This window comes from Uranotaenia lowii, chromosome 1 (genome assembly GCF_029784155.1).
Source record: "Uranotaenia lowii strain MFRU-FL chromosome 1, ASM2978415v1, whole genome shotgun sequence".
NCBI classification, from domain to species: Eukaryota; Metazoa; Arthropoda; class Insecta; order Diptera; family Culicidae; genus Uranotaenia; species Uranotaenia lowii.
Window position 1 is genome coordinate 146,569,365 of NC_073691.1, and position 25,786 is coordinate 146,595,150.

Genomic DNA, 25,786 nt, shown 5'->3' on the forward strand with positions numbered 1-25,786 from the left:
GGTGTACACCACTTGATTCAGCGACAAATTTTACACTTAATCACATGGTTTTTGCATTTGGTATGTGAATTGCTCGATTGTTACAGTGAAATTTATGCAAAAATTTAAAAACAGCTAGGGGAAGTTGGGGATATTTAGCCGTTTTTAATCCTTCTAGTACAAAAAAGTGACACGGTTAGCTAGAAAATGAATAAATCTACCAAAAATTATCGTTCATGATGAAAAAAAAGTTGGATTACACTTTGTTTGACTGCATTTCTTTGAAAAATTTCTTATGTTTAGGGGAAAAGAGGAAAAATGAGCCACTTGTCGTAGTTAAAACAAAAATTGGAGTATACCAATCGTATCAGCCGACATGTTTACATAAAAAAGTATGGTTTTATGACTTTTTTACTGCTAGGTAGATTGCTACAATCGGAATTATACACCCAAAATAATCCGCACGTCGTGGCTACGTGAAAAACTACATAATTTTTATCCAATTGATTTTCACGTAGCTTGTACGAGTAAACCATGTGAACGCACCTCAATAAGAATTCGCACGCTATGAGCTTCAGCTACAATTTACGTGAATTTTAGGATTGTTCGACAAGGTGCGATTATGAAAAACGCATGAAATAATTTTGGTTTCGAAATTCAATTGGGGTCAATTTTCTCGCTGCTTTTTTTTGTAATAAATAACAATAAAGCTAAATCGAATATAATTTATTTTCTAAATTATTTATCACAACACACAACCACTACTACTTGTCACTATCCAAGTATTGTGAAATTTATGGATGGAGTACACGAAACTGGCCTTCATTTCTTTTGGGTTTGTTTCCAATTTAGATCACAGTTGACTTGCCTGAAAATTATTGAGAACTCAGATACTGAAACAGATTTTAAAAGATATCTTTAATCGAACTCACCAAAATGCAAACGCTTTTTTGAAGCTATTAAACGGTGGTCTACCGAATATGACATCCTTCTCGATTTGCCGGAACTTTTCAATCTGAAGAACCACCTTACGGACTGAGGCAGAATTTATTCTACTATTAACTGAAACTTTGAGTGCCAGAAATTACGGCCACGGTTTCAGGTATCCGTAAATCCACGAGATTAGCAAAAAAACAAACACAACGTTAAACACGAGTTTTCAAAATAGTAAATAAAAGTTGCTGACTGATGGCAGCTTCTGTTCTAATTAGAATTTAAAAACCCACGCTTGAGAAAATGTATTGTAAGCCATCCACTTAGACTTTACATGAAATTCATGAGTCAGTTATGTGGAAGTAAATTAGTTACTACCAGGGCTTCCGTTATACGCTGTGTTTACTACAGACACACGTAGAATCGACATTATGCAGCAAAATCTTAGTTTACGTGAAAAATTCCGTATAAATAATTTCTTTATTATTTTGGGTGTAACTTTACACCCTAAAAAATAGGGGAAATCGGGCGAAATGAGGCGTTCAGAGTCTTTTAACCAGAAAGCGGAGTAGACCATTCGATTCCTCGTGTTTTTTTGCATAAGAAATGATAGCTTACCAGAATTTAGTAATGTTTAGGCGGGTACCTTTTTTGATCAAAAATCCCCACTGTGAATGTACCGGATGATGGCATTTTACAACATAAACGTCGATATTATTCATTTAAGCATGACCAGAGAACAAATTAAAAGTAGAATTGTGCAGTGCTGTTTTACAAATAAACAGTTAGTGTGGTCAAATATTACGTTACGCAATTTTCGAACAGAACAGAAAGATACTTTGATTTTTTAAATAAACAAATAATCGATTTACACGCAATTTTGTTTGACCACTTTTTGATCCGAACACCCTTTAACAACTTAGAACTCTACTGCATTTTGAGAGCGTGTCGTTCATCGTTCAACTTTAGTCTGCGATAGTTTTGCGAAAAATTTCTAAGTAAGCTGATCCATATTCCTTGGGAATAAAACTAGGCAGTTGGCAAAGTATATGTATTAACAACCGGAAAGAAGGAAACGGATAATACTTTGCAAACGCTTACCTGCACATCGTCCAGAGTCCTTCCGTTCCCGCCGGCGTTGCTAAACCGATTAGGTTCGGTCGTCCGGATGGTCCTGGGGGTGGTTCCGGCTGCCGACAGATGGTGCTGGTGGTGGTTGGAAATTTTTCTGCTTCCATGATGGTGATTGCTGCTGATTATATTATCATCCGACTCATCGATAACGATGTCCTTTGTATCGGACTGGATACGATTGTAGTCAATGTTGCGGACAGCCGAGATTTTAGCATCCTTTTTACTGCTGTTGCTGCTGCTGACGTGGCCGTCTGATTTCTGAACGAAAGAAAAAGAAGGGACGCCCGCCTTTGTCCCAGAATCAATGTCGATGCCTGGAGACGATTGCTTTCCGGATTTATGAGCGCCCTGATTGGTACTTGCGTTTCTGAAGATGATATTATCATTGTTATCGATGATGGTGGCCTTTATCTGTGATTCATTGTAGTAGCTGTCAATTATAGCATTTTCGTCATCGGTCTCCGGGCGACGTCCTCCGATGATGTCGATGGCCGCCGCATGGTTAAGTGATTTATGATCGACGGGCTGCGATGCGGACGTTTCAACGGTGGGGTCGTTAAGATTTTTACTACCCACTGGCTGTTTTCCCCGATTGCTGTTGACAGCTTCCGTCAGATCCGGTGCCAATTGTTTGGTCTTTTTTCGCACAATATCCGTGAGGCCTTCCTCCTCCACCTGCAGCCCCTCGTGGTAGACTTCCTGTTTCAGTTTCTCCAGCTCCTGTTGGAAAGTTTTGTTCAGTCGCTGCCGCTGCCATTCGGTTTCGTATTCCACGTTGGGCTGAGCGATGTCACTTAGCAGATCTTCTGTTGGCGGAAGGAAGAATAAAGTGCGAAATATGCTTTAGTCATAAAATTCTTAAGTGGAAGAATAGTTTGAAGGGTTTAGAATCCTTAATAAAAAAAAAAAAATCAAAAAATCAGCATATTTTGTGATACATATAAAAATGCGAGGAAAAACTTATTATTTTATTTACATAGTATTCCGTCTTACGACATAACTTGACGAACATAATTCCTAAAATTCACTCGGTCCATGGCAACCGAGGAAAAACTCTGAAAATTGAAAAACTTCTTGAAAAACATTTCTTCACAAAATAATGGTTAAATGCAAGCCTAAGTTTGAACTAAACTCGGAACTGCAGATCTAAATTTGTATATACCTACTCTACTCAGGCATGGTGTATGGTGGTTAGGGCACAGAGACCGACCTCTAAGTTTCGACTATCTAAAAGCTTCCATCTCTGAGGCGTGGGATTAAATGTCTGAGGCTTATATTGCGAAAGTATGCTTCCTATTCAGATCTCGCCTGGAGAGAGTAGTTGAGAACGAAAGTGGACACATCGAGTTTCTATCTCGTAAGATGTTTATCTTCATGCCTGAATGAATAAAAAAGTTTTTCAGTTTTTCAAGCATGTTAACATCAAGAAAAGTGTTTTTGAACCTTGATGTCAAATTTTCGCATGTTTTTATGGATCATACTGTGGTTACTTATGCATCAATTTGAAAAAGTGATAATAACGACGAGTGCTGAAAAAATTGTGTTTGCAACAAGTTTCGTATACAATTTAATGCAAATTCGAAAAAAAAAATTCCTTGAAAATTTATTCATTATGTTGAGATTCGTTTCATCGAAGCAATCGAAGCAGTTGGTGGTCGCGGGGCCAGAAGCCACTGGAGGACCTACGAGCAGGGTACCGCGGAAGGTCGTCAAGCCGGTGCCATGGAAGGTCGTCGGACTGGAAAGCCAAGTGAAGGTCGACGAGCTGGACCATTAGAAACGTCAGACCTCAGGAAAGGCGCCGAAGTGGAAGGGAAGCTTCGAGCCGCAGGAAAAGCGCCGAGACCAGAGCCATGGAAGGTCATCGGGCCAGAGCCATTGGGAGGTCGTCGGAACGAAAGCCATTGGAGATCGTCGAGCCAGATCCCAATGGAGGTCGTCGAACTGGTGCCATGGAAGGTCATGGAGTTGCGAAAGGGGCGAGAGCGTGTTCCAGTGCGTGCGTTGAAGAGAAGTATCCCCATCTTCAGGAGGAGCCGCCGAAGGCAGTTAAAAGACTACGAATGTGTATGTCGAGGAGGAGTGTTGAGATTTGTCCAATCGAAGCAATCGATGGGACAAATAACAACATACACATAATAAATAAACAAATAATATATGTAACTATGAAAATGGTTTAGTATATAAGGTAGCGAAATTAGTAAAATAAAGTATTCCAGTTTTGATCGTCAAACAGAGCGTTTCTCTCCTTTCCACTCCGAAAGTGCTCCTGTTGATGCAGCACTTGGGCAGTGGAAAGGAGAGACTTTACTACTTGAGGGTAGACAGGTTATAGGCCCAGCACTAGTGGAAAGGAGGAGAAGCGGAATCAACAGTGGACAGTCATCCAGCCAGGAAGCCGATGGGAGGACAACGAGCCGAAGCCAAGAAAAGTCATTGAGCCAGAACCGAGTGAGGTTGTCCGAACAGAAGCCTGGTAGGTCGTCGGACCGGGAAGCCAGCTGGAGGTCGGCAAGCCAGGAGACACGGGAGGGATGTCGTCGGGCAGGTGCTTTGGAGGGTCGTTGGTCTGGAGCCATTGAGAGCGGACTGGAATCACTGGCGGCTGGGAGTAATGGAAGGTTGGCCGCCGGTGCCGTGGAAGGTGGTCAAGTTGTAGGCCAGGTGGTGGTCGTCGGACCAGGAACCTCTGGTGGACTTACGAGCCGGGAATTACGGAAGGTCGTCAAACAGGTTCCATGGAAGGGCGTCGGACTGGAACTGGAACCGGGCTGGAGCCACTGGGAGGCGTTAGGCCTCAGGAGGAGCGTCGAGGCGGAGAGTTTCGATTCGCTGCCGTGTGAAAAGGTATCGGTAGCAAGAAGGTTGTCGGGCCAGACGGAAGTTTGTCTTCGAATGATCCCCAGGAAGGTTGTCGTCGAGCGAAACCAGAAGAGGGTCGTTGAGCTGAAGGCTATGGTCATGGTCCGACGAAGGGCTTTGCTGAGCGGTAAATAGCGTGTGTTCTTTTTTTTATTTTTGTAGATTTAATTTATCGGCCTAGCGGTGAAAATGGATGTCGTTTTTAGTAGGGACACCTAAAGATTATAATTTTTTTTTAATTTCATAATCTTTAGATGCTCGTACTATAAAGGACATCACTTTTCACCGCTAGGCCGAGAAGTTAAATCTACAAATATAAATTACGGTGATTAATCCTTCATCTCATATTTTTTTAAGTCAATCAGGCTGAATCTTTCTAAATCTGTTATTAAAATAAATGTACCAAAAATGCTGGTCCCTCGTGTTTTTATCTTCTAGAAGATTTGTGGATTCTGTTATTTTAGGAGTGTGGTGGGCCGCTCAGAAAAAAGGATACAAGGAATGCAATTTGTGCAGACTGGTCCGACGTTTGGAAGTATCATCCGCGGGTCTCCAGACCGCACCTAGCCGGGGCAACTATCGCGCTGCCTCACAGGGTATACTCGCGCGCTTGTTATCACTGACTGACTTGATGCTCGGTGTGCACGCTCATTTGGGATGACCAAGGGTTGGCTTATTCCATCCACACATCCCCCTCCTATGCTATACACAATAACAATAATAGAATATCAAAAGCATAGTCTTCAAGAAAAAAATAATATGGACGCAGGGAAACATCATAGCGCACAAAGCTTCTGACATGAATTCTAAAAATTAGCTTATGTAAAATACTACGAACTTACGAAGCAAATTTACTAATGTAAAGCACAGAGAATTTAATCTACAATGCGCAGCCGATGCTATATTTCACTCCCACCTTTATTTCAAACTTCGTTTAACGAATTCATCCTTTCGAATATCTTACAAGTTCAACTTAATGTGCAATTTCAAGTTTTCTCAATTCACCTTGCAGTTCATGTTTATCTCAAGCAGTTCTCATTACCCGCTTCAAATCGATGAGGGGATTGGGCCACCTTTTCGGCTTGTTTTTATTTTTATTTTCAAGCTGTCCTTGCAACCCGGAATGTAAACACTCCATTCAAACAGTGCTCTCGACTTCCATCATTGTGCTCGTAACCCGATTAGTCACTTATTTTACCAAGGTATTTGACACTAACGCTGTTCTATCGAAACGCTTCATGGATGGTTCTGCATTCCAACAAGCTTGATTTCAAATTCGATTTTGTACTTAGGTTATTCTCTCAACACACCATTTAATTCCAAGCTTTCCTTCAACTCGTTTGGAATTCCTATCAGTACACTCAGACTGTCCTTTCGCCTTTGAATTTCAAGCTAACACGTAAACTCACTTAACATTCTTCTCGATATATGCAAGATGATCTCTAAACTCGCTTGAAATTCTTATCACGACTTTCAGGCTGTCCTCTCAACTCGCTTGAATTCTTATCGAAAAGTTCAGTCTGTCCTCTCAACTCGCCTTTGAATTACAAGCTGTCCTCTCAACTCGCTTTAAAATCTCATCGATATGCTCAGACTGTCCTCTCAACTCGCCTATGAATTCCAAGCTGTCCTCTCAACTCGCTTGAATTCTTATCGATTAGTTCAGGCTGTCCTCTCAACTCGCCTTTCAATTTCAAGCTGTCTTCTCAACTCGCTTGAAACTGTGAACAACATGATCAAGCTATCCTCAACAATCGCTTTATATCTCATGTTCATCAATACCAGTTTTTACGATATTCGAAAATCTGCTCATTCGTTAAAACACTTATTTTTCACGTACGGAACTGCAGTTTCCCTTTTTTCCCATTTAACCGAAATAGAAACCACCAGCAGAGTTTTTTTTTGCTACAACTGCTTTCACACAATAATGGTTTTTATACTGCTGATTTTGTTTCACAATGGGTAATTTTTAATCCGTTTGATTTTAAAGCTTGTTTAATTAAAGTTATTTCTACGTGAAACTTCGATAGCGTGTTTTTTCCTCTTAGGCCCACTTTTCGTTTCTCCAATTTCGACTTCTAAAGGGTGATACGGTCACAATTTGGTCAATATCAACTTGACGTATTTCTTTCAATTTTGCATTTAAAAAACCTGAACACCCCTCATTTTCAAGGTGTGTGTGTGTGTTTAGAATGTTGCTCCTATTTTGAATTTGGAATTCACTCTTCAGTTGTCAAAATGCCGTCCAAGGAAGAAAAGCAGAGTATCAAAATTTTGCTCGCGCATCGCGAAAATCCGAGCTACTCGCACGCAAAGATGCCAAAATTGCTAAAAGTTGCCAAATCAACCGTTACAAATGTAATTGAAGTGTTTGGGGAACGTTTGTCGACAGCCAGGAAGCCTGGATCGAGGGGAAATCGAAAACCGGAAGCCGCTGAGACGACAAAGAGAGTTGCCGGTAGTTTCAAGCGAAACCCTAACCTCTCTCTCCGAGATGCCGCAAATAAGCTGGGTGTATCGTCTACAACCGTGCATCGAGCCAAAAAACGAGCCGGACTATCGAATTACAAGAAGGTAGTGACTCAAAATCGCGATGATAAACCAAATACGACGGCCAAAGCGCGATCCCGGAGGCTGTACACGACGATGCTGACGAAGTTTGACTGCGTGGTAATGGACGACGAAACCTACGTCAAAGCCGACTACAAGCAGCTTCCGGGACAGGAGTTTTATACGGCAAAAGGAAGGGGAAAGGGAGCAGATTTTTTCAAGCACATCAAACTGTCAAAGTTCGCGAAGAAATATCTGGTTTGGCAAGCCATCTATACCTGTGGCTTGAAAAGCAGCATTTTCATAGCTTCCGGGACTGTCAACCAAGAAATTTACGTGAAAGAATGTTTGAATAATCGTCTGCTGCCTTCCCTGAAGAATCACGGTTGTTCCGTACTGTTTTGGCCGGATTTGGCATCTTTCCATTACGGTAAAAAGGCCATGGAGTGGTACGCCGCCAACAACGTGCAGGTGGTTCCCAAGGACAAGAACCCTCCCAACACGCCAGAGCTCCGCCCAATTGAGAAATACTGGGCTATTGTCAAGCGGAACCCAAAGAAGACCAAAAAAACTGCTAAGGACGAGCAGCAGTTCAAGGCAAACTGGCTTTCTGCGGCGAAGAAGGTGGACAAGGTGGACAATTAAAAGACCGCTGGGAGCTGAATAGAAGATCATTAATACTAATCTCTATACTAACACATACAAGATTTTTTTATCATGAAACATATCAGTTTTACTAAGTGCGAAGTAAAAAAACACATCCTTACATTGACAATTTTTCCAAAGCGCAGTCGTATTTACTGTGCATAGCCAAATTCAGCACATAATGAAATAACTTTGCGTGAGATGTTTTAAACAACAGAACATATTTGACTCAAAAATATGGTTACGTTGTTGTTCATCACGGATTCAGTAGTTTTACTATGTTTTTCTTTTGAGTGTAAAGACTCGAGCTCCCAAGCAAAATGATTGGTGACCACTGAATTCAAGCGAAATAAGAAAAACATTCAATCGGATTTTCATCCTATTGAATAACTCATCTAAAAAAATTATAGTGAGATTCGAACTCACTGCTACATCTCATCTCGGCTTGCCAGTCCGATATCTTTCCCACTGCACCATCTGAGTTAGTTAGCAAACGAAAGTTTATTGTCATAATTTTTTTTTAAGTTTTATTAACGACACTTTACCATCCTTATGGCATTCGTGTCAAATTTATTGTCATAATGTTTCTGGCGATTACCACAAAAACACTTTGTGTTAACCGTCTGCCGTTTGGCCGGTGGTTTTTCATCATTTTTTGTCTTTGATGGGAAAAGGATGAGAATGGGGTGGATTATGGGAAAACTAGAAACTGTTTTCTATCGCCGGCCGGTTTACATACATACGCACAGCTCATCTTGGCTGGTGGTCTTTTGCCGTCAGTTAGAAATAAAGATTTTTTAATGCCGGTACACAGCACTCGGTACGTCATTCGACAATATCCTTCCTGGCCGATTGTTTCCTTTTCTTGTGATAGGATATTAGATATGGTTTATTGTGTTTTGGTTTTACTTTCTTTCAGACATATGCAATGCGGTTGCGCTGGAAGGACAATGCCAATTGTTAAAAAGCTTTTAAATGCCGGTCCGGCATCAAATCTTATACCTATCATGCCACCTCCAAGGAAGTTCATTATTAAAGTAGTGTCTGATTTGTGGGTGTGTGAATAATTTTTTTCGACTCCATTTATGTTGAAACGTGTTGCCTGAGACCCCAGTTGACGGTATTATAGAAACAAAACGTCTGTTTCATTTGTAGTAATAAACTAAAACATCACCATCAACTCGTTTTAGCTCGACAGTTCGTTCGGATAATTCTATTAACTTCAATTAGACGCGTTCACAACAGAACGCACTTCTATCGTCTGGCTCATCGTGCAAACACTCACTGGTATGTCCGCCTTTTCATCAAAAACGGCTTTGTCAGATCATCATGTGTCATGCGTCATAAAGTAGCAACATTCTTTATTAAGAACTTTGGGTGGACTGAATTTTTGATTTCCATAAACCCGAAAAAATCCAAAAACTCCTCAGAAAAGCTTTGAAATATCCTAATCATCCCAATGCAGCCTTTCCATTTTTTTTTCTCAAAATAATAATATCCCTCATGTGAATTCTTTTTAATTTTTTTTAGAAAGATTCTCCCTAAGGACCGACTGGATGGATACCCAGAGAAAACAGCAGCAGCGGCTACGCAAATTAAATTGTCCCATCATATCTCATCATCATCAACATCATGCTATGTTATTGGCCCCTTCGTTCTATGAATGTATACATATAAACCTAAACATAGAAGTGGATGTTTTGTTGACTAAACGATGCTGTGACGCGTGCCCACGGAATTGACCGAAAGTGGTTCGTTGAAAGTTTGCTGCTATGGCTATGGATGAGCAAGGGTCTATCTCTCTATTATTCCGGATGGTGAAGAAAGCTAGTATCGGGTCGGGTGGGCAGCAGGGATCACAAAATTAATAACAGAAAAGAAAATCCACCGTCATTTTGGGTTTAGAACACGATTGACCGGTGAGGGATATATTAAGTGAATATGAGCTTGGAATTTTTATATTGATACATTCTTTTCATCGGAACAATATTACAAAAATGAATATTTCGGGTAGAACACTTACTGGAGGTTAGCGTGTTGCGCAATTTTCCATGTTTTATTTATTAATAGAAGTTTTTTTCCTTCATAAGTTTCTAACAGTCAATTTGATTTAATTGAAGCTAACGAATGTCTTTGAAGTTTTTTTTCTCTCCATAAGAGTTTAGAAGCTTTTGACTGCCAATTGATAACTTATTGAAGATAACTAGTAGATATCTGTTTAGTTTAGTTTATTTTATTACAGAGGTTTGCTTGGTAGATTCTCCTCTGTCGAACTAACTAGTTTCTGCTAAGATTCTCTCTTTAAAATGTATATCCAAAGATTCTTGTACTTATTGCACGCTTATTAGCATTTTTATAAAACTATCGAGTATTTATATTCAATTATTATTGATTGAGTCTATTGATAATTAACTTTGACTCTGGTCAAAATCTTCAAATATTCGTCAGCTATGATTATCTTTCCATTTTTATTTAAAAGTACAGATAAATTTGCAAATTCAAAATAAAAAACGTTGATTACACAGCGTATTCGGTGCGTTTGTTTTAATAGCTCATTTAGAAGATTTTAGCGTTTAGGGTGCTAGAATACTCATTTAAGGCTTTTGAAAATAGCGAAAACCAAATTTTTCGTTTTTTAAATTGTTGTTTTTATTCACAGGAGCTTTATTTTATCAAATCCTTATGTATTTTATACAAAACAACCAGCAAATACATAATTTCATCTGCTAGGGACCTTGCCAAGAGCAGTAATGGTGTAGGATTCATACGCTGGAATTTCTTTGACATAGGGGGTTTCTTAAGTTTTGTCGTTCATCAGTAATGATTTGTTGCATAGCCTCGGTACCGGCTATACATCTTACGAGCTCTGGAACTAGCAAAAAATTGTTATTTGAGGTTAGGTTTGAATTACTCATAACGAGGCAACATTTTTACCTTATCAGAGAATACATTTTTTTAACATCTCAGCTATCTACTCTTAGTTAGGCCGAAACAAATTTCAAATCCTTCATTCGTTACTCGAAATTGGAACATAGCGGGGGGCGAGGAGGAAGGATAATAAGTCGGATTAAAAATAAACAACTTGAGAAAACAAATAAATTCAATTAAATTGCACCAAAGCTTGTATGCAACAAAATCTCGTTAAAAAGGTCGAACATAGCTTAATCAGCATAATCAGTGTGCTGAGGTTCGTTTTATTCAGCCCAAAATTTAAGTTCTTATTGAAACTTTGAAGTTTCATTACGGTTCCATGAACGGCCTTCTATTCAGCCCACAAGTAAACGTTCAATCAGCAAAAACAAAAAAATAATTCTCCTCTCCTCTCTCACTTTGGTCACCACCAGCCCATGCGGTGCTGCCGATTTCTCGGCATCCATCTTTATTCCTCCCTCAATTGATCTTACTTAATTGCTTTTTTTTTTTTTTTTAAATATGTCTTTATTTGTATCAAATCATGATTACACTTATATTACATTATTGCATTAAACTAGGTGTTCAGCTCAATAATGACCTGTTCATAGCCCTATAAGTAACTAGATTATAAAAATTTATTTATAAGATTTAAATTTGCTGAGCGCAATCAAGTTTTTAATGTAGGAGAACATCCTGTAATAGCAAAAATATTTTATACTTAAAACTAAACACTATCTTAAATTAAACTAAACATAAAGAGAACGAATCTCTGCGATGGAAGACTGCATCGATTTGCCTCTGAAGTTGGAGATGATTTTGTTGGCCATCTCTTCGATAGATTCAATGCCTGCAATCCGATGAAGATCTTCGGTGCTGTGCCAAGGTGGAAGCCGCAAAATCATTTTCAGAACTTTGTTCTGAATCCTCTGGATGACTTTCTTCCTCGTCGCGCAGCAGCTAGACCAAATCGGAACTGCATACATGATCGCTGGTCGGAAAACTTGTTTGTAGATGAGCATCTTATTTCGCAGACACAACCGGGATTTCCTGTTGATGAGAGAATAAAGAGATTTAGTGTATTTATTACATTTAGATTGAATATCTTCAATGTGATTTTTAAAAGTAAGATTCCGATCAAGTGTAAGTCCCAAGTACTTCACGTGATCAGACCATTCTAATGAAACCCCATTAAAAGTTATGGAATGATTTTCATTAGGTTTTAAAAAATTTGCTCTTGGCTTATGGGGAAATAAAATAAGTTGAGTTTTGGAAGCGTTAGGAGAAATTTTCCACATTTTCAAGTAATTCAAAAAGGAATTTAAATTTTGTTGCAATCTGCTGCGTACCACCCGTAAATTTCGAGCTTTTGCTGAAAGCAAAGTATCATCAGCAAATAATCTTCTACCTTTTCCTTCTGGTACATCAGGAAGATCAGAAGTAAAAATATTGTATAAAATTGGCCCAAGTATACTGCCTTGAGGGACACCAGCTCTAATGGGTGTCCTTTCAGAGCATGAATTTTGATAGCTTACTTGTAAGGTTCGGCTAGTCAAATAATTTTGAATAATTTTGGTGAGATATACAGGAAAATCAAATCGAGCTAATTTAGCTACTAAACCTTTGTGTCAAACACTGTCAAAAGCTTTTTCAATATCAAGAAGAGCAACACCAGTTGAATAACCTTCAGATTTGCTAGCGTTAATCATATTAGTTACACTCAAAAGTTGATGTGTAGTAGAATGTCCATGACGAAAACCAAATTGTTCATCAGGGAAAATGGAATTCTGATTAATGTGAATCATCATTCTATTCAAAATAACTCTCTCAAATAGTTTACTTAAAGATGGAAGCAAACTAATTGGTCGATAACTTGAAGGCTCTGAAGCACTTTTTCCAGGTTTCAAAATTGGAGTTACTTTGGCATTTTTCCATTTATTGGGAAAATAGGCCAAGTGAAAACATTTGTTGAAAATTTTAACTAAAAAATTTAAAGTGCTTTCAGGCAACTTTTTAATAAGAATATAGAAAATCCCATCTTCCCCTGGAGCTTTCATATTTTTAATTTTTTTGAAAATCAATTTAAGTTCATCAATATTTGTCTCACAAGAACTTTCAAACACATTTTGCTTAGAAAGAATATCATCAAATTCTAGGGAAATTTGAGCATCAATTGGACTTACAACGTTTAAATTAAAATCATGAGCAGACTCAAATTGTTTGGCTAATTTTTGAGCCTTTTCTGAATTAGTTAAAAGAAGTTTATCCCCATCTTTCAAAGTAGGAATTGGCTTCTGGGGCTTTTTCAAAATTTTAGTTAATTTCCAAAATGGCTTTGAGTAGGGTTTTATGTCCTCTAGTGCTTTAGCAAAATTTTCATTACGAATGAAATTTAAACGACGTTTGATCTCTTTTTGAAGGTCGCAATAAATTAATTTCAAATAAGGATCTCTAGTACGTTGATATTGGCGTCGACGAATGTTTTTCAGTCGTATCAAAAACTGAAGATCATCATCAATTAAAGGTTGATTGAATTTATGTTTAACTTTAGGTATTGAAGCGGCTTTAGCATTGACTATTGCAGTTGTCAAATTTTCTACAGCCAAATCAATATCTTCTATTGAATTCAGTGGAACGTTTACATCTAAATTACGTTCAATAAAATTCATATATCGCTCCCAGTTAGCCTTTTGAAAGTTAAAAGTTGATTTTAAAGGGTTTTCAATGGGACTTTGGGATAAAGAAAATGTTACTGGAAGGTGGTCTGAATCGAGGTCCGCATGAGTAACTAATTGACTACAATGCTCGCCTAAATCTGTTAGAACCAAATCAATTGTGGAGGGATTTCTAATTGAAGAAAAACAAGTATGCCCATTAGGATATTCAACAGTATAATAACCTGCAGAGCAGTCATTAAACAAAATATTCCCATTTGAATTTGATGAAATATTATTCCAAGATCGGTGTTTTGCATTAAAGTCACCAATAATAAAAAATTTAGATTTATTTCTGGTGAGTTTTTGTAAATCTCCCTTCAAAAAATTTTTCTGTTCACCGCTACATTGAAAAGGCAAATATGCGGCAACAATTATAATTTTCCCCATAGAAGTTTCTAATTCAATTCCAATTGTTTCTAAGACTTTTGTATTGAAAGAAGGAAGAAGTCTAAATTTGAGACGACTATTGATGACAATAGCTACACCCCCACCTTGTCGATCAAGTCGATCATTTCGTAAAATTTTAAAGAAAGCATTGCTTTTCAAGTTATTGTCTGGCTTTAAAAAAGTTTCAGTGATGGCAGCAATATGTATGTTTTGAGTTTTCAAAAATAAAAAGAACTCGTCTTGGTTAGCCAGCAAAGATCTAGCGTTCCAATTCATAATATTTAAACATCTATTTGGATCCAGGAGGGAATCGTAAAGTCATAATAATTTTGTTAGCATAATTAAAAGAAGTTTGGAAAGCTTCAAACATTGAATTTGCTTTCAACATAAGTTGCATCATTTCCATTAAATTTTGATGCAAAAATTTTAATTTTTCCTCAGTAATCTCACCCAAATCAACAAAATTGTTAGAATCAGAAGAGGAAGAAGAAGAAAAAGTATTTGAATTTCGGGGATTTTCCCAAGCCTTCGCATGAACGTTGAGACTTGGTTTTTTCCCATTTTTATTAGTTAAACCTGAAGAGGGCAACCCATTTTCAACCACCTCTGAGAACGATAAACAACGAGTCTGGGGCGCAGAATCAGCCCAGGTAACATTAAAATCACTTCGGGTATTACCCAGCCGTGATTCCAATGTAGACCGAGGCTGAATGCGAACAGGCAGGTTGTTTGCCGGCCCGACGTGTGAAGACGAAAAAGAGGAAGGAGGAGAAGAAACTTTTCTGGAAACTTTGGGATTTTTCCTAGAAGCAATAATTTTTGCCCTGATGGGACAGTCTAGCGAATTCGAGGAATGATTACCTGCGCAATTTGCACACTTAAAAAATTCTGTTTTTGGCTTATCACCACCAAAAAGGCATTTAGATTTTTCATGATCGAATGAGCCGCAAAACATGCATCTGGCATTCATTCTACAATTTTTAGTGCCATGACAAAAAGCTTGACAACGACGACATTGCGTAATATTTTGAAGAAAATTGATAGAAGATTTACGAAAAGGTTCGAATTTGACTCGACAATGAAACATAAGACGAGCCTTTTCAAGAATTTGCAAATTATTAACCTGATCCTTTTTAAAATGGATCAAATAAAGTTCAGGAGCAAAACCAACACTACTGATATTATTCGTGTTGGTTCTTTTCCTCATTTGAATTACTTGAATTGGAGAAAAACCTAACAAAGAATTTAATTCAGCTGTGATCTCATCCGGTGTCTGATCGCCAGTGAGACCACGAAGTACAACTTTAAATGGACGATCACTTCTAGTGTCGTACGTAAAAAATTGGTGTTTTTTATTATTCAAATAATTTAAAACCTTTTGAAAATCATTAAAAGATTCCGCCAATATACGAGCAGTTCCCCTTCGACCGATCTGAAAAGAAATCTTCACATCCTTGACGGAAGTGACGATTTCTTTTCGAAAGGCATTGAAGTCAGGAATCGTGACCGTTATTGGTGGAATCTTTTCGTTTTTAAGAGTATAAGAAGAAGAAGAAGGTTTCTTAGTACTCTTATCAGAATTAAATATGAATATTTCCTCATCACCGATGTTATGAAGGACATCGAATGAATTGGAAATTTCAACTTTTTTGGCAGATGGCCCTGGATTAGGTTCAGCAATCCGTTTTCTTCCGGCCCTTGAGCCGGCCGAAGACTTCCCCATGCTGGAAAGAAAAGAGAAAATACGAATAAAAGAAAATGAAAATAATTTTAGCACTGAAAAGTGCTGATTGAAATACAGGTAAGGAAAAAATAAATAATGTAAAATGTTCCTGCAGGTACACAGCAACGATACGATGCTCCGGCGTACGTGTTGACGGCTCAACGGTACAGATGGAAGTGGAACTTAATTGCTTTGTTTTTAACTTTGTTCAATACATGCCGGCACGCACGCCAGTTCTGCTACACAATTATTTCATTCGCTTACTCAAGCAATCAAACAACCTAAGGGAAAAAATTAGTCCTGGTACCAGATTTAAATCCGATCCACCGAGATGATAGCCAAATACGCTGCCACAACGCCCCGCCTTGATGTTGCCTTACCGGCAACTTAAATTCGAAGTGGTTATAAGCTTCCGAGAATACCCGCAAGGGCAGCCAGCGGCCAGCAGCAAAGGCGCATGTTGATTATAACTAAGAAACATTACGAAACGGCGTATAAATCAATCATCTGTTAAAATAATATCGGTTTAAAAAAATGGAATTCCATGTTTATAACAGTTAAGCATAAAATTATACTAATTTTAGAGTTGATCTTGATATTCAATTAATGAATTGCTTCAAGTGACTTTCAATGTCTGATAAATTCGTGGTAAGTAAATACAGTTGAACGAAGTTTTAAACAGTCGAAATATTTACTCTATTTAAAAACAATCATTTGCGAGTTAGCTTTAAGTTGTTCTGAGTTGGAGTTTCAATATGGGATTGCAACAATTTCCAAGCTCCAAAAAATGATTTTTTTTATTATATGCCCTTTTGTGATGTTCATTCACATTTTATATTCATGAAATGGCGGACATGTCTCAAAAAAGGCTATTTGAGGAACTGTTTGGAACTTCGAGTCCATAAAAGGCTATTTGAGACCCAATTTGTAAACTTTTATTCTGAATGATGCGATTGACATGTGACAAAAAAGACTATTTAAGGAACTTCTTGGAACTTGAAGTTTACGGAAGGCTATTAGAGGAATTTCTTTGAACTTGAAATTCACAGAAGGCTATTTGAGACTTAATTAGTAACTTTTATACTGTGTGGATGCGATTGACATGTCACAAAAAAGCTGTTTGAGAAACTTTTTGGAATTTGAAGTTTATAGGAGGCTATTTGAGGAACCTTTAGTAACTTTCATGCTTACATTCGAGAAAATTCGGCACCAATTCCCTTTGGAACCTTTGTTCAGCGATATTCGAATTTAAGAGGCACGAGTTTAAGTAAATATAAGACTTTTGGTTGCTTGGGATATCATTGCACTAGGAACCGAACAAACCGTACGAACCGTAGGAACCGTAAGAAACGTAAGAACCGCAGGAAACGTAGAAACCGCACGAACCTTAGGAAAACCGTAAGAACCGTACGAACCGTAAGAACTGTACAAACCGTAAGAACTGTACGAACCGTAAGAACCGTAGGGAACGTACGAATAGTAAGAGAACCGTACAAACCGTAAGAACCGTATGAACCGCAGGTACCGTAGGAACCGTAGGAATCGTAAAAACCGTAAGAACCGTAGGAACCGTAGAAACCGTAAGAACCGTAGGAACCGTAGAAACTGTATGAACCGTAGGAGAACCGTACGAATCGTAGGAATCGTACGAACCGTAAGAACCGTATTAAGCGTAAGAACCGTAGGAAACGTACGAATCGTAGGAAACGTAAGAACCGTTTGAAATGTACGAACCTTAGAAGAAACATACAAACCGTAGGAACCGTAAGAACCGTAGGAAAAGACGAACCGTAGGAACCGTAGAAATCGTAGAATACGTATGAACCGTACGAACCGTAGGAACAGTAGAAACCGTATGAACCGTAGGAGAACCGTACGAATCGTAGGATCCGTACGAACCGTAGGAACCGTAGAAACCGTTGGAACCGTACGAACCGTAGGAGAACCGTACGAATCGTAAGAACCGTACACACCGTAGGAACCGTAGGAGAACCATTCAAACCGTACGAACCATAGGAACCGTACGAAGCGTAGGAAAACCGTTCGAACTGTACAAACCGTACGAACCGAAAGAAACGTACAAACCGCCGGAAACGTAGAAACCGTTCGAACCGTAAAAACCGTGAGAACCGTACGAACTGTAGAAACTGTACGAACCGTAAGAACCGTAGGAAACGTACGAATCGTAGGAGAACCGTACAAACCGTAATAACCGTAAGAACCGTAGGAAAACCTTAGAAACCATAGGAACCGTAGAAACCGTATGAACCGTAGGAGAACCGTACGAATCGTAGGAATCGTACGAACCGTAGGAACCATAAGAACCGTATTAAACGTAAGAACCGTAGGAAACGTACGAATCGTAGGAAACATAAGACCGTTTGAAATGTACGAACCTTAGAAGAACCATACAAACCGTAGGAACCGTAAGAACCGTAGGAAAAGACGAACCGTAGGAACCGTAGAAATCGTAGAATCTGTATGAACCGTACGAACCGTAGGAACAGTAGAAACCGTATGAACCGTAGGAGAACCGTACGAATCGTAGGATCCGTACGAACTGTAGGAACCGTAGAAACCGTTGGAACCGTACGAACCGTAGGAGAACCGTACAAATCGTAAGAACCGTACGAACCGTAGGAACCGTATGAGAACCATTCAAACCGTAGGAACCGTAGGAACCGTACGAAGCGTAGGAGAACCGTTCGAACTGTACGAACCGTACGAACCGTAAGAAACGTACAAACCACCGGAAACGTAGAAACCGTACGAACCGTTAAAACCGTGAGAACCGTACGAACTGTAGAAACTGTACGAACCGTAAGAACCGTAGGAAACGTACGAATCGTAGGAGAACCGTACAAACCGTAGGAACCGTACGAACCGTATGAACCGTAGGTACCGTAGGAACCGTACTAACCGTAGGAACCGTAAGAACCGTAGGAAAACCTTAGAAACCGTAGAAACCGTACGATCCGTAGGAACCGCAGGAACCATAGAAACCGTATGAACCATACGGAACCGTACGAACCATAGGAGAACCGTACGAATTGTAGGAATCGTAGGAACAGAACGAAGCGTTGGAAAGTAAGAACTGTACGAACCGTTAAGCATGGATCTTCTTAAATCAGGCTGCACTGTTTATTATACCATTGCGCTCTTAGTTGTATCTGGAATGTTTTGACAGTACTTTGTTTTGGAATGTTCCCTCACTCAGTGCTGAAAATTTCATCACGATTCGTTTTTTTTTTCGAAAAAGTTACACGTGACGGAAACCGCGAGACGCAAATTAAATTTTGGACATCCACGTCAAAAACCCGACGGGTTTAAAAATGACAAAATCGTTGAAAATGGTCAAGTCGACCGTGTGCAGCGTTCTCAAACGTTTCCGTGAGATGCATACTATCGATCGGCAGGTTCATACTAACCGTCATAGTGGAAGTAAGGATCGGAAACTGCATTTGAAGGTGTTGAGAACAATCAAGGCAAACCCGAGGCAGTTGGACTTCGACATCGCCAAGAAATGACCGGTGCACCGTCAGAAGGATTCATCTGCGCGAAGGAATACGATCTTATCGGGCCGGTAAGCAACCAAACCGGACATTGAAGCAGAATGTATTAGCCAAAGGACGTGCCCGGAATTTATATAACAAGCTTCTAACGAAGTATGACGGTTGCATTCTCATGGATGACGAAACGTACGTGAAGATGGCTTTTGGGAATCTTCCTGGCCAAAAAAAAGATAAACTTTTTATTTGATCCAGTCTTATTCGCTTATTCAAAATTGAAAATGCTGGTATGAGGCTTGACTTCTCTATTGACCCTTTACCGTAGTTTCCAACCATGTACTTTACTCCAATGCTTGATTTAAACTTTGTGGACATTGTTTTTGACAGTGTTTGCATACTTTTCTTCCACTAACACACTGTAATTCTTAGAATTATCAACGTTTTTGTCAGCTATCAATTTACAAATAATGACGGATTTTGAATGAAACTGTGCAAAATATTTTTTTTTCTTTTACATCGTAAATACCTCAGAAACGGGTGATTATTCATTTCTACATATTTGTTTGGTTAATCATCTTATTGTTCCATGGAATACCTTTCAAGAGTCTATACGGGTATGAAAATTTATAACAGACTAGCTGATCCCGTACGAACTTCGTTTCGCTTTAAATCATTGGTACGTCAAAATGAGTTTAGAAAATGAATTCGAAACATTCTTTCGACAATTTTGAGGAAAAAATTCAACAGTGATTAAAGTCGCTACTATTTCTATTACTTGAAATTCAAATTAAACGGTTGTGTGTAGCCAAGGATTACTGTGTTGTTCTCCCGGAGTGTGCATCAAGTCTCTCAACCGTTAGGCCTTAACGAGAGGATATCGTATCCCTCTCACATTCTGCCTCACTGTACACTCACAGCTGGAATGTGTCTTCAGTTAGCAAACGATCTCTAGTAAGGCAGGACGCATGTCTCCCTTTCAGCCGACAGCTAACGAACAGATTTCCCACAATGGCGGTTTCCTGCCAGGTAAACTATACAAAGCTGAAAGGGAGGTGCATGTTTTTTTCTGCTGGTGTGTTTTGTGGTTGAGTGAGTGATAAAGTTTGATCCAGGACCAACGATTGAACGGTGAGTAAGAAATGTAATTTGAAAGCAAAGTGTGAATCAAAGTTTGATGGCGTTTATTGTGTCTCCCTAGAGCGGTAGTGAATTCCGATGGAAATATGCGTTTTTTTCTACCGTTTATTAGATGATTGATGGGGGGAACATTTTGATCTCCAATGTTTTGGGCTGTGCCCAAGCAAGACAAAAGGATGAGAGGAGGAGATTAGGATTGGTAGATTTGAGCGACTTTTCCTTTCTTTTTATGCTTCCATCCGTTCATTTGTACGGAAAGTCACACATATTGCCATAACCAAATGCAGACCGTTTCCACTTACACACAGATAGGTGGTCAAGCTTTCAAACAGCTTTTTCCTCTCGTTTGCCCATTCCATTCTATTCCAGCAAAGTTATTTCTTGCCAAGCTCGATCTTGGGAGGTTTCCATTCATATATTCGTGTTTTTTTATTCGGTTCGAAACGCATAGATACCTTTTAATGATTATTGTGCTTTTCATTGACTATACTCTCTGTGGTAGCATTGTTTTTTAAGAAATAGTGTAAAGAATTGAAATTGAAATGTTAATTAAATTCATTTTTTTCTCATTCTTTGAAAACTTTTTTGTAGGCGCAGGATTATGTAATATCAAAATGGGAATTTTGAATGCGCAGGCTTACGTTAAATCAAAACGGGAATAAAGCAGTAATTTATTGAATCAAACGAAATATATCAAAGAAAAGATTATTTTTGTAAGAGCATGCAGCGAAAATTTTAAATGATTCAATGAATGAGAGCTAGTGGAAATGTATTTTAGAAACTGTGTTTGTATGAAGTGCTAGAATCTACACGTTAAATGATTTTTTTTAACATGACACACACAAAATTTCAAAAGGTTATTATATAAATTTTTTCGTCATTTTATTTTATTCTAATTTTCAATGCAAATTTCAGGATAGTATTGGTAGAAAATCTTAATTGAAATAAATTTCTCAACAAAAGAAGTTTTTAATTTTCAATAAAGTAATTGAGTAATTTTCAAAACAGAAATTTGTCTATTTTATCAAGCGTGTAACTTTCTAAATGACAGGTACCCTCTTTTGAAAAATAACCTTTTCTGAAGCTACGAAACCTGTAAAAAGTTTCAAAGTTTTGGTTGAGAACAACGGGCAGCTAATCTTACTCTTCTTGAAAGCAAGAATCTCTTTACGGATTAACGTTGGATCGGGAGGACCAACATGAAGAGTGTACTGAAGGTTCACTTTACGAATTTACATTGGATGGGGAGGACCAACATGAAGAGTGTTCTGAAGGTTCACTTTAGGAGTTTACGTTGGATCGGGAGGACCAGCATGAAGAGTGTTCTGGAGGATACCTTTAAGAATTTACGTTGGATCGGGAGGACCAACATGAAGAGTGTTCTGAAGGTTCACTTTACAAATTTTCGTTGGATCGAGAGGACCAACATGAAGAGTGTTCTGAAGGTTCACTTTACGAGTTTAGTTGGATCGTGAAGACCAACAAGAAAATTGTTTTGTGAGTTCATTGTAACTAAACAATGGGATCTAGAGTTCCTATTCTAGAGTTTTCTTAAAGATCATTTAATTTAAACTTGCAAGCGTTGAGACGGGATGTTTCATGAGATAAACGGGATGTCTAACTAAGCAAGCGTTGAAACGGAATTCCATAAAAAAAATATGATCGCAATGGGAGTTCTAAGTCGATCCAGCACACGTTGTCCAAGAGTGAAATTTTGTGTACGGACGAGAGTTCACTAAAGCTTGTGGATAACCTTTTATGGAAGCTCAGACAAATCAACTTGAGTGTTCTGTTAGATGAAAAGGAGCTCAGTTTCTGATGAGCTTTATTTAAAATAATGGAAATAAAGAAGACGATAAAATACAACTATCCCTTTAAAGCTTACTAGTAATGCAAACAAAATGTTGTCTTGTTAACAATTAAGGCCTTTGAGTATGGAACATTTAGAAAGGCATGTGAAGGTGAGGAGTTTGTATGTTCGCTTATATGTTAATTCAGGTTAGTAGAAATTTTCGTGTACAACTTCGTGTACAACTCCATCAACTAACGGATGGAAGCGATGATAGGTCCAACAGAAGAAGATTTCAATTATCTTTTCTGTTAAACTCCCATGTGTCAATTTTCATTACAATTCTATGCTCAATCAAGAGAATATCGTAAAAACAGTGAACAGATAATAACCCCTTTTGCCGATTCCTGAGTCAAGATTTGAAACCTGAAAGCAAAAGAGCGTCCCTCAAAACTTCTATGTTTAAATTTTCATCTCAATCCAATGTAGAATAACGTCAAAATCGCAAAAACATTAAAGTTGCGTATGGACGACTCCTTTAGCCGACTTCTGATCCACAATTCAAAACTTGAAATCGATTACTCGTCCTTAAAAACACTCATGTGCTAATTTTCATCACAATACGAACTATAATAACGCGAATATCGCAAATACATTAATCAGTGGATATGGACGACCCCTTTGGCCGGCCACTGACCCTAAATTTAATGACTGTAATCGATTGCTCGTGACTCATGTGCAAATTTTCATCAGAATCCAATGTAAAATAAAGCCAATATCGCAAAAACATTAATCAGTTGATATGGACGACCCCTTTTGCCGACCTCTAACCCTAAATTTGATAGCTGTAATCGATTGCTCGTCTCTCAAAACACTCATGTGCAAATTTTCATCACAATCCGATGTATAATAACGCCAATACCGCAAAAACATTAATCAATTGATATGGACGACCCCTTTGGCCGACCCCTGACCCTAAATTTGATAACTGCAATCGATTGCTCGTCTTTTAAAACTCTCATGTGCAAATTTTCAACACAATCAGACGAAAAATAACGTCAATATTGCGAAAACATTATTTGTCTTGTATGGACGACCCCTTTCAGAAGGGGTCATCCAAAAATCTGAAAACATTTTTCATCCTTTCTGGACCTAATGAGTATCCATGTCAAATTTCAGACCTCCAGCTCTTAAGACGGCTGAGTCTATAGAGGACAAACAAACAAACAAACAAACAAACAAACATACAGATAATTGCTTTTTATATATATATATATATATATATATATATATATATTTATATATATATATATATATATATATATATTTGTATATATATAATATATATATATTTATATATATATATATATATATATATATATATATATATATATATATATATATATATATTTGTATATATATAATATATATATATTTATATATATATATATATATATATATATATATATATATATATATATATATATATATATATATATATATATATATATATATATATATATATATATATATATATATATATATATATATATATATATATATATATATATATATATATATATATATATATATATATATATATATATATATATATATATATATATATATATATATATATATATATATATATATATATAGACTATTTCAGGGACGCTAGCTGGAATTTTACTTGTTCAAGCTGCGGTTTTATAAGAGATTCAATAAACTGTTTTTTCGGTTTATATGTTTGAGCTAAGTTCATCATTAATGGACTTGAACATTATCATCCTGTAGCACTAAATTATAATTTAAAAAACAAAATTTTACGGCACAAGGCCTATAAAAACGGTATCCTTTTCCTAATCATAAATGTGAAGCGTTTTTGCCTCGAATGATTTTCTATTTAATTTCTTCCATTTTTAATTCCTGACGTTGAAACTCTGTGCTTTGAATTCACGAACATAGACCTAATCATAAAACCGACTAATGTGAGTGCACACATCTATCCAGACTCAACGGATGTAGCAAGGATTTACCCTCTGGCCAGCGAGCCCTTTCCCTATCCGGAAGGATCCTATGCAATAAGATTAAGTCGGAAGAAGGAATCCCTTCACAGACCGCTGCCACGTTGATGGGATACGATGGGATGGATGTGGCCAAGAACGTGGCGACGGCCGTTCTGAGAGATGTTTCTCAGAAACTCAGCCGGTTGATATAATGCCGGGAAGAGATGCCTTCAAAAGTGATTTATCATTTTACGATGCAACCATGTGTGTGCAGGAAGCGTGGATATGAGGAAGATGAAACTCGATGTGTCTACGTTTTGTTGGGGTTTCTGGTTTGGCTGCTTTCCCGGTTCCCACTTGAAAATCTGTGCGCCCTAGTTTACGCAACATACACACACGGGTGGACTCGTCGTGGGGACCATAAATGTATGTATGCATGCGTAGGCGAGACCAAGATCAAGTATGATTCCGGGCAATCTAGGCAGCCAGCTGAGGGCCCTTACTTTGGCTCGGGCGGGAACATACAAGAACCTTCTCGGTGGCCTCCCGGATTCTCCCGGCCACGACAAAGACCAAGATGACAGCTTGCCAGATATGCGAAATGAGATTACACAAATAAATAGCGATTAGGGGCGTACATTAAAGTGGTAGCGTATGCGATAAATCTTGTTCCCCCGGAGTATGCAGGCCGTTTATCTATTTGCTGGGTACCGTTCTTCGTCTTGCCATCCGGTCGGTCCCAAGAAAATGGTAATCGTTCGGTGAGCAGAACATAAATTTCTGCCTCGGATAAGAGACTGTGTTGGATTCGAATTGAAGACGGAAATTGATATTTCGATTCGGAGGCACGTGGTCCAAATTGCTGGGAGGATTAAACCAAAACTAGAACCCGGGTATGGTTGAGTAACACCCACTCAATTGCGATAAACGACGACAAGTTGAATTGATTTTATGAACGATAACGAAGGGTACGGTGAAATGGAGTATAGCTCATAACTGGGTGAAGAGGATGATTTAGGTAACAACTCGTGCGAGTGTATAACACTCGTTTATGTAAAGGAAGCAATGAACTAAAATGAATCAGGACAAACATTGATTAAGAAATTCTGAATCAAAACACAGCATATGTTAAGTTTCCCATCTAAATGAAAAAACATTTTTGACCCAGATCTGTTCTAAAACATCAACTTGTGATGTTTTTTTTTACAAATCAGTTTTCCACACATTTTACGAAAACTTTTAATACGAATAAAAAAAACATGAAAACCACATTAAAAAAATTTTATATTCTCTCCAGATTTTATTGTGGAAAATCGTTCGCTCGAATTAATAAATTCGGAAATGGTGAGTTTTTCCCTTTGGCTTCAAACTTTTTACGTTACTTCGACCATTGATCGATGTTGGATCGGTCTGTGGACTAAATCTTTTTAACCCAGATTTTTTTTTTAAATCGGATCGATTTTATGCCTAGATCGATTAATTTTTGATTCGACCTTCTGGATATT

General features: G+C 38.1%; 1 protein-coding gene across 6 annotated transcripts in view; it reads right to left on the reverse strand.

The window, feature by feature from the left end:
• LOC129740444 (tolloid-like protein 1) overlaps positions 1-25,786 on the reverse strand; it is a 168,625-nt gene that overhangs the window by 69,589 nt on the left and 73,250 nt on the right. For all 6 annotated transcript variants that reach the window (XM_055732118.1, XM_055732121.1, XM_055732120.1 and 3 more), the window contains exon 3: positions 2,014-2,852. In XM_055732118.1, the coding sequence (XP_055588093.1) occupies positions 2,014-2,852 (839 nt within the window). The remainder of the gene's footprint in view (positions 1-2,013; positions 2,853-25,786) is intronic.